This window comes from Gobio gobio (assembly GCF_949357685.1).
Source record: "Gobio gobio genome assembly, chromosome: 24".
NCBI classification, from domain to species: Eukaryota; Metazoa; Chordata; class Actinopteri; order Cypriniformes; family Gobionidae; genus Gobio; species Gobio gobio.
The window spans coordinates 25,905,725-25,920,047 of NC_137120.1; the positions used below are offsets into that span (position 1 = coordinate 25,905,725).

At 38.2% G+C, this 14,323-nt stretch overlaps 1 protein-coding gene across 1 annotated transcript; it reads left to right on the plus strand.

The window, feature by feature from the left end:
- Window positions 1–3,794: 3,794 nt before the first annotated feature.
- On the plus strand, window positions 3,795–6,791 carry LOC307120169 (leukotriene B4 receptor 1-like; the record flags this gene model as incomplete). The annotated part of the gene is made up of 4 exons (XM_079807056.1): window positions 3,795–4,361; window positions 4,774–4,974; window positions 5,155–5,198; window positions 6,539–6,791. 4 exons carry the CDS (start codon window positions 3,795–3,797, stop codon window positions 6,789–6,791), a joined length of 1,065 nt encoding a protein of 354 aa, XP_079663182.1.
- Window positions 6,792–14,323: the final 7,532 nt, after the last annotated feature.

Here is a 14,323-nt window from a genome sequence, read left to right on the forward strand (position 1 = left end):
CCTGCATAATGAATAAAAAGCTGAATATATATAAAAGGATCTTTTCCTTCCCACATCCACCAACTAGACTCTACAGATCATACGTAGGCAGTGTGGTTGTCCTCAAAGTGTTCCGACAAACTTCTTCTTTGTTTTTCCACACTGGTCACCTGATCACAATCACCTGGTGGTTTAACCTTTAACAATATATCTACATAAAGAAAAACAACAATCATTCTTTCAAACTTGTAAAACCCCACTCACTACCATTCTTTTTCCATTTGAGGTAAAACATTTTTTTTTCAAAACCTGACGGCGATATGTCTAAAGCAAATGTGAATTCTGCTCAAGGGTAAACCACCTGTCTAGAAAAACATGAGATTGTATGAGTCATTTTTTCTCAAGTGACCAACTGATGGTTTAGTACTGAGCTTAGCTTTACACATTATTTGAGCTAAACCACACTGCTTACACTTCTGCTAAGGAGAACAAAAGATTTGAATGCACAGACTTTATGTCTGTTATCTTTTAGCAGATATAATAAACTTGAACTTGAAAAATGAGCAACTGTACCAACTGCAGCTTAGTAAAACCAAGTGTTTATAAAATAAAAATAATATGTGTACACAAACAAGCAAACATTCTGAAATGTAACAATGTAAACATAATTATGCACAAAATATACTGTAACGGTATTTATCACATTTTTACAAAGCATGTGAAATGACATGTAAAACTCAGAAAAAAAGCTGCAAAATCATGTTGTCATTCACACAACAAAGCCACACCACTTACAGGAAGTCAGACTGAACTCTGACCACATTTTGGCCATTTTGAATGCCAAGAGCCAAGTAAATGCTACCAACATACAATTCACTCTAAAAAAAAAAAAAAAGGTTCTATATGGCACCAAAAAAGGCTCTTGACTCGTAATCATAGGGGAACCTTTTATAGTGCTATATAGCACCAATTTTGGTGCTTCAGTGGTTCTTCAGCGGTTCTTCAGAGGTTCTTCACCGGTTCTTCACCGGTTCTTTGACTAAAATGCTATATAGTACCTCTGAAGAACCGCTGAAAAGTTGAGAAAACTTAAAAGTTTAAGGCAACCAGCTGCAGAACATTTTTGAGTTTTCTCAACTTAGGGTCAATTAGTTGTACAAACTTTTTTCATGTTAAATAGTTGAATAAACTTTAAAAGCTGAATTTGTCATACAAAACATAAGTTGGATTTTTTACAGTGTAGTAGCTTACAACCAGTTGCACTCTAAAGCTGAGCAGGGCTGAGTCTTATCAGCATCTGGGTGGGAGACATTCTAGGAAACCAAGGTTGGTGCTGGTGTAGGTGATAGAGAGGCTAGCAGAATGGTGCTCACCCTGACACCTGCAAGGTTTGTACAATCCCAGTATGCTCCTGTCCTAATGGGGGTTTTGTAATGGCCTGTATGTTTGGGTGAAGTCCACAAGACGAACAAGAAGGTTGTCCCATCTGTGATATTTGGTTTTAGAATGGTGTACTTATGTCAGACCACTCTGATGTGGCCTCCACAGAGGACTACTACCTTCATACAGCACATTCGCATACCATCATAATTGTGCTCCTGGAGACCTACTGTCCTACAGGACAGTGGGTCTCCAGGAACAGGGTTCATGACTCACCGAGGCAGTACCCCCAAAGGCACTTTGCATGCTTTTTTTAATCGCTAATAAAGTGACCTTTCGGTCGCATTGTGGTGCCCCCGGAACATGACTTGAACTGAGGGGGCCCAAAAGCCTCCCCAATAAGAACGCAATTTCAACCGAAGGGGACCAAACCCTACCCCCACTCAGAAAGCAACGTACACAGTATATTCAAAGTATACATTTTATTATGTATTCCCTACTAGTGATCCATCCAGAGGGTTTCCCAACCTAGGCTCCAGCATCCCTGCAACCCTAGGTCATGCAGTTTGGAGAATGGGTGGTTATATTCCCTGGTCATCAAACCTGTGACCCTGGTGTTGCTAGCATCATGCTCTAATGTTTGAGCTAAAGGAACTTTAACTTTAACACTGTGTCTTTACCGTACGAGAGGTCGCAACTAAAGCCATAGAACCCATTAAAATAAGTGATGCTGTCTACACTGGATGTGTACACATGCAACAGTAAACTGATGCCATGTTCTGTTTCTGATGTACTCCAAGTGCTCGCTGACACAAAGGACAACTAAATTTGTAACGGTTGCTTTGTCACATCTAGTGTAGACTAGGGTAAGGTATCGTTTGGGTTTTTACAAAGTAGTTTTTTATTCTTGGTATGCTACAAACCAGCTTCAAGGTTCAGCTTTATTTTGAAATATGACCATATTCTCTGGCTAAATATTTTAGAATGCATCGCCTTATTGTTTCCATGGCGACGCGTCATGCTTCTCACATGACACAGCAGCCGGAATAGTGCTGTATGACAGCTTTATCGTTTTTTCTTTTTTATTAAAAATATTCACAAACTTGTTAACTATGTCATGAATAATCTGAAATTCTGATTTTCAAATGTGTGAGTGAATGTGTGTTAGTTGATCTATACTGCGTGATGGCCGCCGCCATGTTAGTTTGCGCCTCAGAGAATCAGATCTGTCGGATTTACATCACATAAATTCATCCTTGTCTCACGAAATACATGAAAGTAAGTGACCGGTGAACTGGGAGAAGAATAGAGTAAACTATATACTATATACTGTGATTCTGATATGAATAAAACATGTAGTCAAATTATAACTGTCTGTAAGGATTGTCATTGCCGCTATAGGCCCTGTGCCAAATGGCACACTTCATATGCACTTTCGGTCTTGTGGACTTACAATGGCTGCCGCGTGCGCGTGTCCGTTAAGTCCACAAGACCATAGGCATAGGGGGTCCCATTTGTCATTTTAGGTCTCAAAAGGGTGCTTGCGAGCACCCCCTTTGTGGTCAATATGCTTCCTTGATGCGCACTTCTGCTGAGCCCGCACTGGAGTGGGTTCCACAGCGGACTTCTCCCCGACAGTCAAAGTGGCGTTACGTCATGAAAGTGCAGACTCGTAGGAAGACTGCGAGGGTTTAGGGTGCCATTTGGGACAGGGCCATAGACATCAGTGTGTATTTTTTGCTAGTAATTATGTGCATTTAAATGTCTGAAACCTAAAATAATATTATGTGGTCGAAAACACTGAATAGTTGAGCGCGTTTGTCTCTGGCTCGGCGCCAGCCAAAGCGTGAAAGCACATTTGAGTGGCACCGAAATGAGGCACTGAAATATGCATTCTGATTAGTTCCGGTAACATACCGGTCATATAGGTACCCAACCCTAGTGTAGACAGCCTCAAGCAGTCACATCCAGTGTAGATGTGTAAGGTTGTAATATGCACCCTTTAGGGGTGTTCCCTTGAGCTTACTTGGCTTCAGCTGGTGTACCCCTAAAATACAATTTTTCCAAATTTTCTCCGACAGTGTATGTTGTAAAAAAAAAAAAATCCTGCTTGTTTCCTTTTTCTCTGTGTAAAATCTAAGTGGCTTTTTGACAGATGGCTGGCATTGAATATATTTGCTATGACAGGCATGTCTAGTCAAACAGGAAACAAGTTCAGATAACAATCACATTAAGCAGTCTCCAGTATGCACTTTGGTGAAATTTGTTTTGGTAATTCATCTGGAAAGCTGTCAATGTATACCTGTGCTAATGCACAATACATATATTGGTGTCTATTGATATTGCTGCTAGTGCCATTTTGGAGTTGAGAGTTACTCTTACAAGAGTTGTTCTCCAAGAAGGCACCACTCTCCTCTTGCAGTCCATCTCATACCATGTCAATCCACCTTCTCTTCAACACCACCAACTCTGGAATGAACAATGTTACAGACACAGTAAAGAGAAGTAGCGCTGGATCGATAACAGGGGCTGTGATCCTCTGCCTTTTCTTACCGATTGGCATCTCTGGAAACCTCTTGATCATCTGGAGCATCCTGACTCGAACCCGCCACCGTTCCATCACCACCCTTCTGATCCTAAACCTGGCCTGCGCGGATGGATTCCTGATGCTTTTAATGCCCTTTTTCATTGTTTATTTAGTAAAACGCAGCTGGATTTTTACCCTGCCACTGTGCAAGATTCTGCTGTACCTCTGCAGTACCAACATGTATGCTTCAATATTTTTGATAATGCTGATGAGTCTGCACAGGATGGTGGCTGTAGTGTGGCGGAAACATGCTGGTGTCCTGACAGACCGGAGGGCGATAATTTGGGTGTTGGTGGGACTGTGGATTCTTGCTCTCTGCATGTCAGTACCTAATTCGGTTTTCTGGACCACTTTCAGAAGTGAGCAAGAGCCAAGGATTGTAGCATGTTCTTGTAAACATTCACATTCACGAGATGTAAGTTAAATTTGCCTAATAAATATTTTCCAATAATTATAAACATGTGGTAAATAATAGCATTGCGGAAGTAACTGTGTAAAAGTAGCAATGCTACTAACTTAATTGTGTGACACAATAGCCCAGTGATTTCCTATTTTTAGGACATGTATAGCCTTACAACTGAGCTTGCTGATGCAATGGATTCTTTTAGTTTCTGTATCATAGAAAGGTAAGCATAAGGCAAAACTCCATATTTTCCTAGTCAGAAGACAAAAATCAATGTTAATGGCACAATAAACATCTGCTCCAGCAATAGACACTCATAGGCCTAATAAATATAAAAACCAAGACCTTTATAGAAAGAGTAGACAAACTCTATATCTAAAAGGAAATCGTGTTAAATGATTGATATGACCTCACTCTGTTTTAGGTGATTCTGCAGCACTGTTTGGAAATCCTGTTGGGTTTCTTGATGCCATATGGACTGATCATAGGCAGCTACGTTTGTATCCTGCGCAGAATTCGCAAGTCCCGGTTCCGTAGGCACATCCGAAGTGAGAAACTAATCCTGGTGATTGTCGTCACCTTCGGCCTGACCTGGCTGCCTTTCCACATTATGAATATGGTGGAGGTGTGTGTAACAAAACCCCTCAAATGGTTCATGGCTTCAAAAAGTTTGAAAACTCCTGGTTTTAAAGAATTCAAATTAAGGCCAGTGAATCGGCAGCATGCAGTTCCTTTGTTTGAAATAAAAATGATAAAAGACATTTAAATTCCTCAACTATCAAACTCAATGTTTGTTTCTGAACAGGTGGCTGGTGCTTTCCTCCCAGAAGATTCTCCTGCAAAAGCCAGGTGAGTAATTAAAACTAGTGCCCTGTTTACAGCTCGTGTTAAGATGTGTTTTGTTCAATTGGATCACAAGTAGACAAGGGAGAAATATTACTGTTTACACCTGGTGTTTTAGGTTGTGTTCACACTTGGCATGTTTAGTTAGATTAAAACGAAGCCTGGTGTGTTTGCTCTGTCAGTGCGGTTCGTTTGAATAAGTGTGAACGCCATCTGAACCCTGGTGCGCACCAAACAAGCGGACCAAGACTGCGGAAAAGATGGGACTCTGGTGCGGTTTGAATGATATATGAGCGCAACACGGCCCAAAGACATGTAAATGAACCAAAAACAGGAAGATGAGACCCTAAAAAGGACAGATTGCTCACGCATATCGTTTTTTTCTCGTCATAGTCATGAGTTTGCCATCACAGTTTGGTACAGGCATCAGAACCGTGTCCCTCGCAGCAGATCTTTTTTGTGTGTATGACGGATTGAGGGATTCCTGCCACTGTTTTGACTCCTTTACACATTTTATAAGCTCCATGCGAGTTCTCAGCTGGTCAAAATAACATCATATGGAGGCTACGCATATACAATGAGAGCATTTAGCCCAGAACACAGCATTGTTTTGGATGTTCGGTAAGGGGAGGATCTATGGGCGGGTAAATGTATGGGTTTTTTCAGATCTTGCGATCTAATGGACAAAATAAGCTCACATGAATGCATACAGAGAGCATCAGCTTTTGTTTCCGCTAGACCAACAAAGTTTAAATGCCATCTGGCTAACGCGCTTCCAATAATTTGTCTTTTGTGGCTGTTCACACATTCGACCACATGAGCGTCTACACTATGAATGCAATCCGGTCGTTTTCGACTATCTCTGGAAGTGGCTGAAAGTGGACAAGCTCAAAATGTTTTAGACCGTGTTTACACCTGTATTTAGCGTTGTCCGCTTGTGATCTGATTGACCAAAATGCATCTTCATACCAAGTGTAAACAGGGCCTAAAAACATGCCATTCTGGATCTTTTAATTCACCGTTCACCGGGAGTATGACAGGAGATCTGACCAATCATAACACGAATCTGCCATTTTGTCCAACAAAGCAGTCAGGAGAGTTAGTAAATTAACGGTGGACTGATGTCTTTCTGCGGTAGAAACATGCTGTTCATACAAGCTTATTTGATGCTATAAATTAACTAGAATGAAGAGATTTTCGGTTCACGAGAACATGATGTGTGGCGTGAGAGCACCATGGCTTGTCGAACGTAGCAACAGTAAATAAGGGGGGGGGGGGGGGGGGGGGTTTGCAAACGCTCAATGTTTATATCTAATTTAATAACTAAGTTATCCTCATCCTCACAGACTCAATCAAATCTGGACATCATTCCGTGGCTTCACCTCCACGTTCACCTTCATCAGCAGCTCTATAAACCCTGTTCTTTACACTTTTGCTGGAAAGTCCTACATCAAACATGAGGGCCTGGCCTTCATGGCACGGCTGTTTGAGAGCTCAGGGATTGAAACCACACGAAAGATCCGGCAGAGTCAGAGCAATCGAGAACGAGAGAAGAAAGATGTTGACCATCTCAAAAATGCAATCAGATTTCACCACTAGCGCTAATGCTAGCTTGTACATTAAAGTAGAGAAACTTAGCAGAAAAGTTCTGTCTTGTTTAGGTTGTTTTTGGATCTTTGCATTTGCAGTCTTTGTAAGGGTGCTTTATGCATTTGTATAAGACTGAATGATGTTGTGCACTTAAGTAAATCTACAATACCACTTACATTGAACTTGTGCTATGTCTTTAAAATAAATGTCATCTGGTTTATTATTTTGTTATATAACAAAAAAAAGAAGAAGTGTGGCGTAGGTATCCAAATACTTTTTAGCATCACTGTATACAGTATTTCAAAGATTTGATTCAGGTGTTTATCCAGTAGAGGGCGCCACACAACTGTGAGAAAAACACCAAACAACTCCTTCCTCTTCACTGTATTTCTATATATTTTCGAGTTCTGAGCATAACCTGCACTATATTTTGTTAAAATTAAGAAGAAGACTTAATTGAAGTAGTACATTCTCAGAAAAGTCGCAACAGCCTAAACAGTTTGGATTCTTCACATTGATGAAAGGTTCACATTTTGTTCTATAACATAACAAGTCATATTTAAAAATTTGAGGTGGATTGTTAACATAGGTTTACCTTTTTTTGTGCTGACTGAAGTCATGCAGATGATGCAAATTTGTTAAATGTTAAGGAAGACACCATCTACTCATTTTGTGGAGTGTGCATCTTTAACAACTTGCACTCTTCTGACATTTAAACTCTTCGGAGTTATAATTTTGAACATAAGCATGAAATAACATAAAAAACTTAATAGATTTAATACTAGCAAACAGATCATAAAGAAAGAACACTTGTAGTACAGAATTGTTCAGGCAGCAACTTACTGACAGACTCATTTGTCGTTTAGCAAACAATGTTCCTTAAGTTTTAAAATCTCATTCTGGTGTACTATAAGAACAATGCAGTGCAAATAGCGACAATATAACAGCACAAAACAGTGTCTTCTGCACCAGAGAGAATAAATGAAAGATGTAACATTTAGTGAGAGAAAGTGAAACATTTAATGTAGCTGTGGCAGATAAAGTATTTTTCTTGCTGAATATTTTGGTCACTTCTTGAAAGTTTTGTTTGTTTTAAATGTTGCAATTCGTGAATACTTTTTTGAGAATTGTATATTTGTTTTGCATGATAGTTTGGCAATAGTGGCACCTGCAGGAGAAAATGAGTAACGTAAGACCAGTACAAGTCATGTGATTTGATTAGCTTGAACAAGGAAAACATGAGGTGCTGCCACACGAATTGAGAGGTGTAAGATTGAAAAGAGTGTTTGATAAGAAGATGTCTCCTAATGTCTCCTGAATCCTGATTGGAAAGCACACGGGGACCCACTTTATATTAGGTGGCCTTAACTACTATGTACTAACATTTTAATTAATCATTTGATACAATGCACTTGTTGTGTACATACATGTTTTTACATTGTATTACTTTTTTAAAAATACCTGCATGTAATTGCATCTGTAATTAATTTCTGTAATTACACTGTTGACCCTTCCCTTACACCTAAACCTACCCTTAAACTTGTCCATACCATCTTTTATGTAAGTACATAGTAGTTATAGCCACCTAATATAAAGTGGGACCGCACACGGTATGTTTGTTTATTTCTTGGTTATTGTTTGTTTATAATTTAAAGTACTATGTGTATTAATTTCAGTTAAGCTATGGGCTTAATCGAACGTCATGGAAAAATCACTTCATCACAAATTTGATTGTAATTTTTTTTTATTTTCAGTTTTTTCATGGTGTCCATTTGATGTGTGTGATGTTGATTGTCCTGAAGACATTAAATATTGAAGACATCTAAGGCATCAGTTGAAGTGTGGTTTTTCTGGTCCGGGGAAAACATTCAGGAGCTGTTATATTTAAACCTGACTAGTCATTTCTTTTATTACAGTAATTAATGAAGACGCACATTATAAAAAAATAATACAGCTGATACAATAAATATGATTTTATCCACTGGTAAATCCAGTGTGATAATGTCTCCACACTGTCTGCTCCTTTTTCTTCTCCTTGTTTTTTCTGTTCGGTGGATTTGACTTCTTTTTCTGCTGTTGATTCTACTACGAAAAAGTAAAGAAAAAACTACATTACTGCACAGTTATTAAAACAACAGATCAGTTTATAATTCATAGCAGCATTCAGACTGGTGAATCACTAGTTGGTCAAACACTAGTTGTATTCAGATTGTATTAAAATCCTCATACATTTAACCAGTTTCACGTACCGATGATGAGTTGTAGTAGTCTCCTTTTCAGAATAAGATGGGGTTTTGATGAAACAGCTGAACTTTCCTGCATCAGCATTTTTCAGATTGATGAGTTTAATGGAGTAGTTTCCTCTCTCATACTCGGATGGGAAAGTTTCAGTTCTGTACTTGTACCGTGGGTCCTGTTCCTCTACTGAATCTTCGCCTTGACTATATCATACACAATCTTGCTATTATTGTGTCTCCAATGCACATCAGTGTCTTGAAGTTTAAGATAATGTTCAGTGGAAGCACAGCAAAGGAGAACAGGACCACCAGTGACACCCTCTACTGTTTGCAGACACACTGAAATGACAGAAACTTGTAAACACACAGCCTGGAGTTTATACATGCATGATTTTAACTTCTAAATGTGTTCAGATGCTCACCTTTGTTTTTCAGCACTGCAAACACACAGATGAAGCACCATCTGAAAAAAACAGAACAAAAATACCTGATAAGATGACCTTGTTGTTAAATATATAATCTAATATTTGTCAGTGGACAATCAGTTTATTTTATGTTGGATATTAAGAGTTTTTATATCTATTTCTTAATGGATGTTAAAACCAGGGGTGTAGCACCAATTCTAACGCACACACACAAACAAACACACACACACACACACACACACACACACACACACACACACACACAAACACACACACACACACACACACACACACACACACACACACACACACACATTTGTTTAACTCTTTCCCTGCCAAACACAGAATTTTACGGGTTTCCATGTTTTCACTGTTATACAGTATAGGGTGTACTATTACACATATTCTGAAAGAGTGCAGAATCTCCAGATCAAAACACTGGAGAAAGCACAGAAACAAGCAATATCATATGTAATCATATGCATATGTAAAATAATGCAATCACCAACATTAAACCAACACAGTCTCACTCCCACTCGTCACATATTGACGCTTGGTCAGGACCCCTCGTCGTCACTTTTTTACGTACAGGGCACCCCTTGAAAGGCATTTTTCGACGTTAAGGGTACTGCAGTGATTCCAATGAGACACCTTTGGCGTCATACACAGACGTGTTGGGCATGTGAATGTTATCATGATGTAACTATTTATTGGGTTATAATTTTTCCATTATGACATGTTGGAGTATGATTCTCAATTTAATCAGCCAGCATTATTTTATTTACATTTATTGATTTGTATTTACGCTATTCAAACACGTTTGAAAGTAGCCCAACCCCGCCCCTTAACCTACCCATTTGCGTTATATGATATAAAACACAGAATATAACAGACAACATGCACACTTTATTGAAAAATGTCAAGTATTCCAACTGTTCCGAGGCAAACGATTGATTTATGTGAAGAAAAGACCCAAAAGCGATCTGCGTTTCCATCCGCACCGCGGCGTCACAATGAAGACGCCACATACGGCCATACCCGACGAACTGGGAACTCCATTGCTTTCAATGGGAAACCTTTGCCGGTATTCTATCGGTATGAACTCTCGCTGAAGAAGTCTCATTCAGAATACATTGCGATGTTTGGCATCAGTGCACGTGGGCCACATGTTGGTGAGTAGCCATGAATGTTTGATATAAAGTATTTTCTGTCGTTATTGATCAGATTATGTTCAGTCACTGCATTATATCTTTCATTTCCACTCAGGCTTCGCTTTTCTTTGCTTTCTAAATCAACACACCTTGCTAATAGGGCGATTAAACACTGTCACGTGACGTGCTATAGACCTTTTAAACAGTTATTCATATTTAATAATAACAACTAGTGTAGTTCCAACGTGGCATTTGTAGTAGAAGCACAAAAAAACAACACTTGCCATGCTTTTAGCTGTAACCTTAGTTGTAATGTGATGTTTGTTGTAAATAGACAGTAACCACAACACTTACCATGCTTTTACCACAGTATTGGTAGTTTTAATGTGATGTTTGTTGTAAATAGACAGTAACCACAACACTTACCATGCTTTTACCACAGTACTGGTAGTTTTAAATTGATTTTTGTTGTAAATAGACAGTAACCACAACACTTACCATGCTTTTAATGCCTTTTAATGTAAAATCCAAACATTGTGATGTAAATAGTACTTTGTCCTGTATATAATGTATGTGTTATATATTATGACTTTTTCTCTTTTTTTTTTTTACCTGAAAAGACCAAAAGGTTCTTCTGGACTGTTCATGGAAAAGTAATGGAGAAGACCGAAAGCAGCAACAGCAAATATTTGCAATGGTAAGTATGTGTTGGTTTGAACTCTTTATCAAGCATTTGTTGTTTCTCAAACATATTCTTACAAACCCCATGGCTCAATCAGTGAGAACATATTCTCAAAGTCTTAATAATTCACAAGATTTAACAAGCTGTCAAATTCATATGATACTCGTACATGTTTGTACAAATACTCGTACATAATCCTGCAGCTTTTACTCCGACTCCTGCCATTGGCTACAGCCTCAATTCCTGTACATATTTATCATGATTTTTGTAAATCAGTTGCGCCCCTTCTTGGAAAGCAGTCCCAGAAAGAAAAGTTTATATTAGGTCCAATGTATTCTTTAAAATGATTACAAATTGGGCCATTGGGGAGGTCTCTTCACACCTCATGACCTACCTCTGTTTGCAAGAGTGGAAATGCTCACATAACATCAGATATTCAATTATTTTGTCATCAGTTGCACTGCTGATAACGTCCCGTTTGCATGTAAATAATTTACGTGATCAAAAGATCAATTAAATAATCAACATTTTTAAACAAATGCATATGTGCTATTAAAAATATACTTTTAATAATGGAAATGCACAACTATCAGTGAACTTGTTTCATAAATGTATTTAACATTTAATTATGCAACACTTTTTAAAGAAAGAAACAGTTATGTATGAAATCACAACTTGCATGCAATGTAATGAAATTTCCTTTCTTTCCTTTCGTTTTGCAGGATTACTTGCAGATTACTTTTATGAGCCAACCCTCACAAGAGCTACTAGTTAGTTGTAGCGAATCTTGCCGTAATCAGGTAAATAATATTTTTAGAATATCAGTATTTACTCATGAAATGCTCCCCTGAATCGTATGTAAATTCATTTTATTTTAACTGTCTTAATTTATATGTTTCAAAAACAATAGTAATTGCACATAGAGTAAGTGAGACTTTCTTGTTTTACAGCAGAGAAGAAAGACCAGACCCTTATATCGAAGCAAGCTAATCGAATAAGTCCTTTGTTTAGGGTGAGGAAGGAACATGGCCATCTTGTGCCCAAAGACGACAGAAAAGTGCACAAGTCCATTGGTATGTCTTGTATTGATGTATTGTCTTGCTTTAATATGTAGTACAGAATTTGATGTTGATCTCTCAAAGGACAGCTGTGATCGTTCTTTCTACACTCTAAAAAAAAGGCTCGTAATCATAGGGGAACCTTTTTTAGTGCTATATAGCACCAATTTTGGTGCTTCAGTGGTTCTTCAGCGGTTCTTCAGAGGTGCTATATAGCACCTTAGTCAAAGAACCGGTGAAGAACCTCTGAAGAACCGCTGAAGAACCTCTGAAGAACCGCTGAAGAACCACTGAAGCACCAAAATTGGTGCTATATAGCACTAAAAAAGGTTCCCCTATGATTACGAGCCAAGAACCATTTTTGGTGCAATATAGAACCTTTTTTTTTTTAGAGTGATACTCTGATAAAATACACACCATTATTCATGTCTAAATCTTTTTATAACTCCTAAAATGAGCAAATTAGGTTCTGTATCTTGGATTTATCTAAAATGGTAAATATTTGTTTCCCTTTTTGATACAATTATTATTAAAATGATTGCCTTTTAGCATAAAGGCTGGAACACTTTTGGTCTTCAATTCTTAAAAATGGCACCGTCTGTTTGTCTTAGATAAAAGCAGACATGGATTGAAGGGTTAAAAAAAGCATTTAGTTGGTATAAACTCCAGGTATTTCTCTATTGTTTTGTAGACCATGGGTGGTTCTGTGTAGCTTTGGAAGATAATGAGTTGTGGCATATATTAGGAATCAAATAGTAAATGTTCTTTGAATTATGTGAAATATCTGGTTAGTTTTTTGGCTTGAAACAAGGCTTTATACTCCACAGACTAAAACACATTGCTTTTGTGTTTTAAGATGGATAGCAAGAGAAGGCACACACTTCAGAAGATTCTACAGGAAAAGACTAATGTGCAGCCAAGGAGGAATACAAGAGGCAAAAACTCCAGTCTCTGAGAACTATGCATGGCCATGGGTGCTTCATAAGCATGGTAAGTCTTGTGCCTCTGTACCTATTGTATTGCCGTATTTTAACAATTTTACATTGTGCAGGCTATCACAAGTGATGCTCTTGAAACAAGTGACAGAAGAGTATGTTGTCTTAAAAGAAATCTAGCATCACTGGCAAAGGCTAAGAAGAGACCATGCCTTTCTAAAATATATTTTTAAAGATCTGCTGTTTAAAAGGTTGCTGTTGATATGGGTAAAATATTTTTTGTCAGTACTTGGCTAATATTATGTGCTGCAATATTATATACATAATGCTTCAATGTGTATATTATATAATGTACTGACTGCGGCTTTGTAAATTTAAATTAGGAATGGGCAACTCTGGGCCTTTTGAAATGGAGAGTTTACCTCCAAGACTGATCGAGCATGTCTGGAATTTGTAACTAAAGTCTTCAGGTTTACTTATAGATAATTATAGGCAGGTGGGTTTGAGGTTGGAGCTAAATCTGCAGGACAATGGATGCTGAGGCCCAGAGTAGCCAACCACTGCTTATATCATGCAGAACATATGCTAACCTGACTACATTAAACTTAATTTGAATTGTGTTTTTTCTTTTTCTTTTAGACCAGGACTGGAGAATGCCTGACATTGGGATGTTACAACTTCTTCCTCTGGTTGAGAAAAGGCTACACCACATCAGTGACCACGTCATCTGTTTATCAATTATACACTGTAGGGTACAAGTGGGCAAACTGTTTAGAAGAAGAAGAACAGGATAGAACATGAACATGATAGAGGGAAGAGCAAGAAACCAGTCTAGCTGTAATAATGAATCATTATTTTTCAACACAATATCAAATCTGTTTTCTGTATCATAGTTGACTGGATGGGATTCTGTGGCACTCATTTGTGTGGCTTCAGCAACTGTGAATGGATTAATATGATACTGTATCCTCCAATAAAGAGTTGAGTGATAAAGTATGGTGAATATTGTGTATGGTGTTTTTAAAGTAAATACACATTTTATGAGTTGATTTA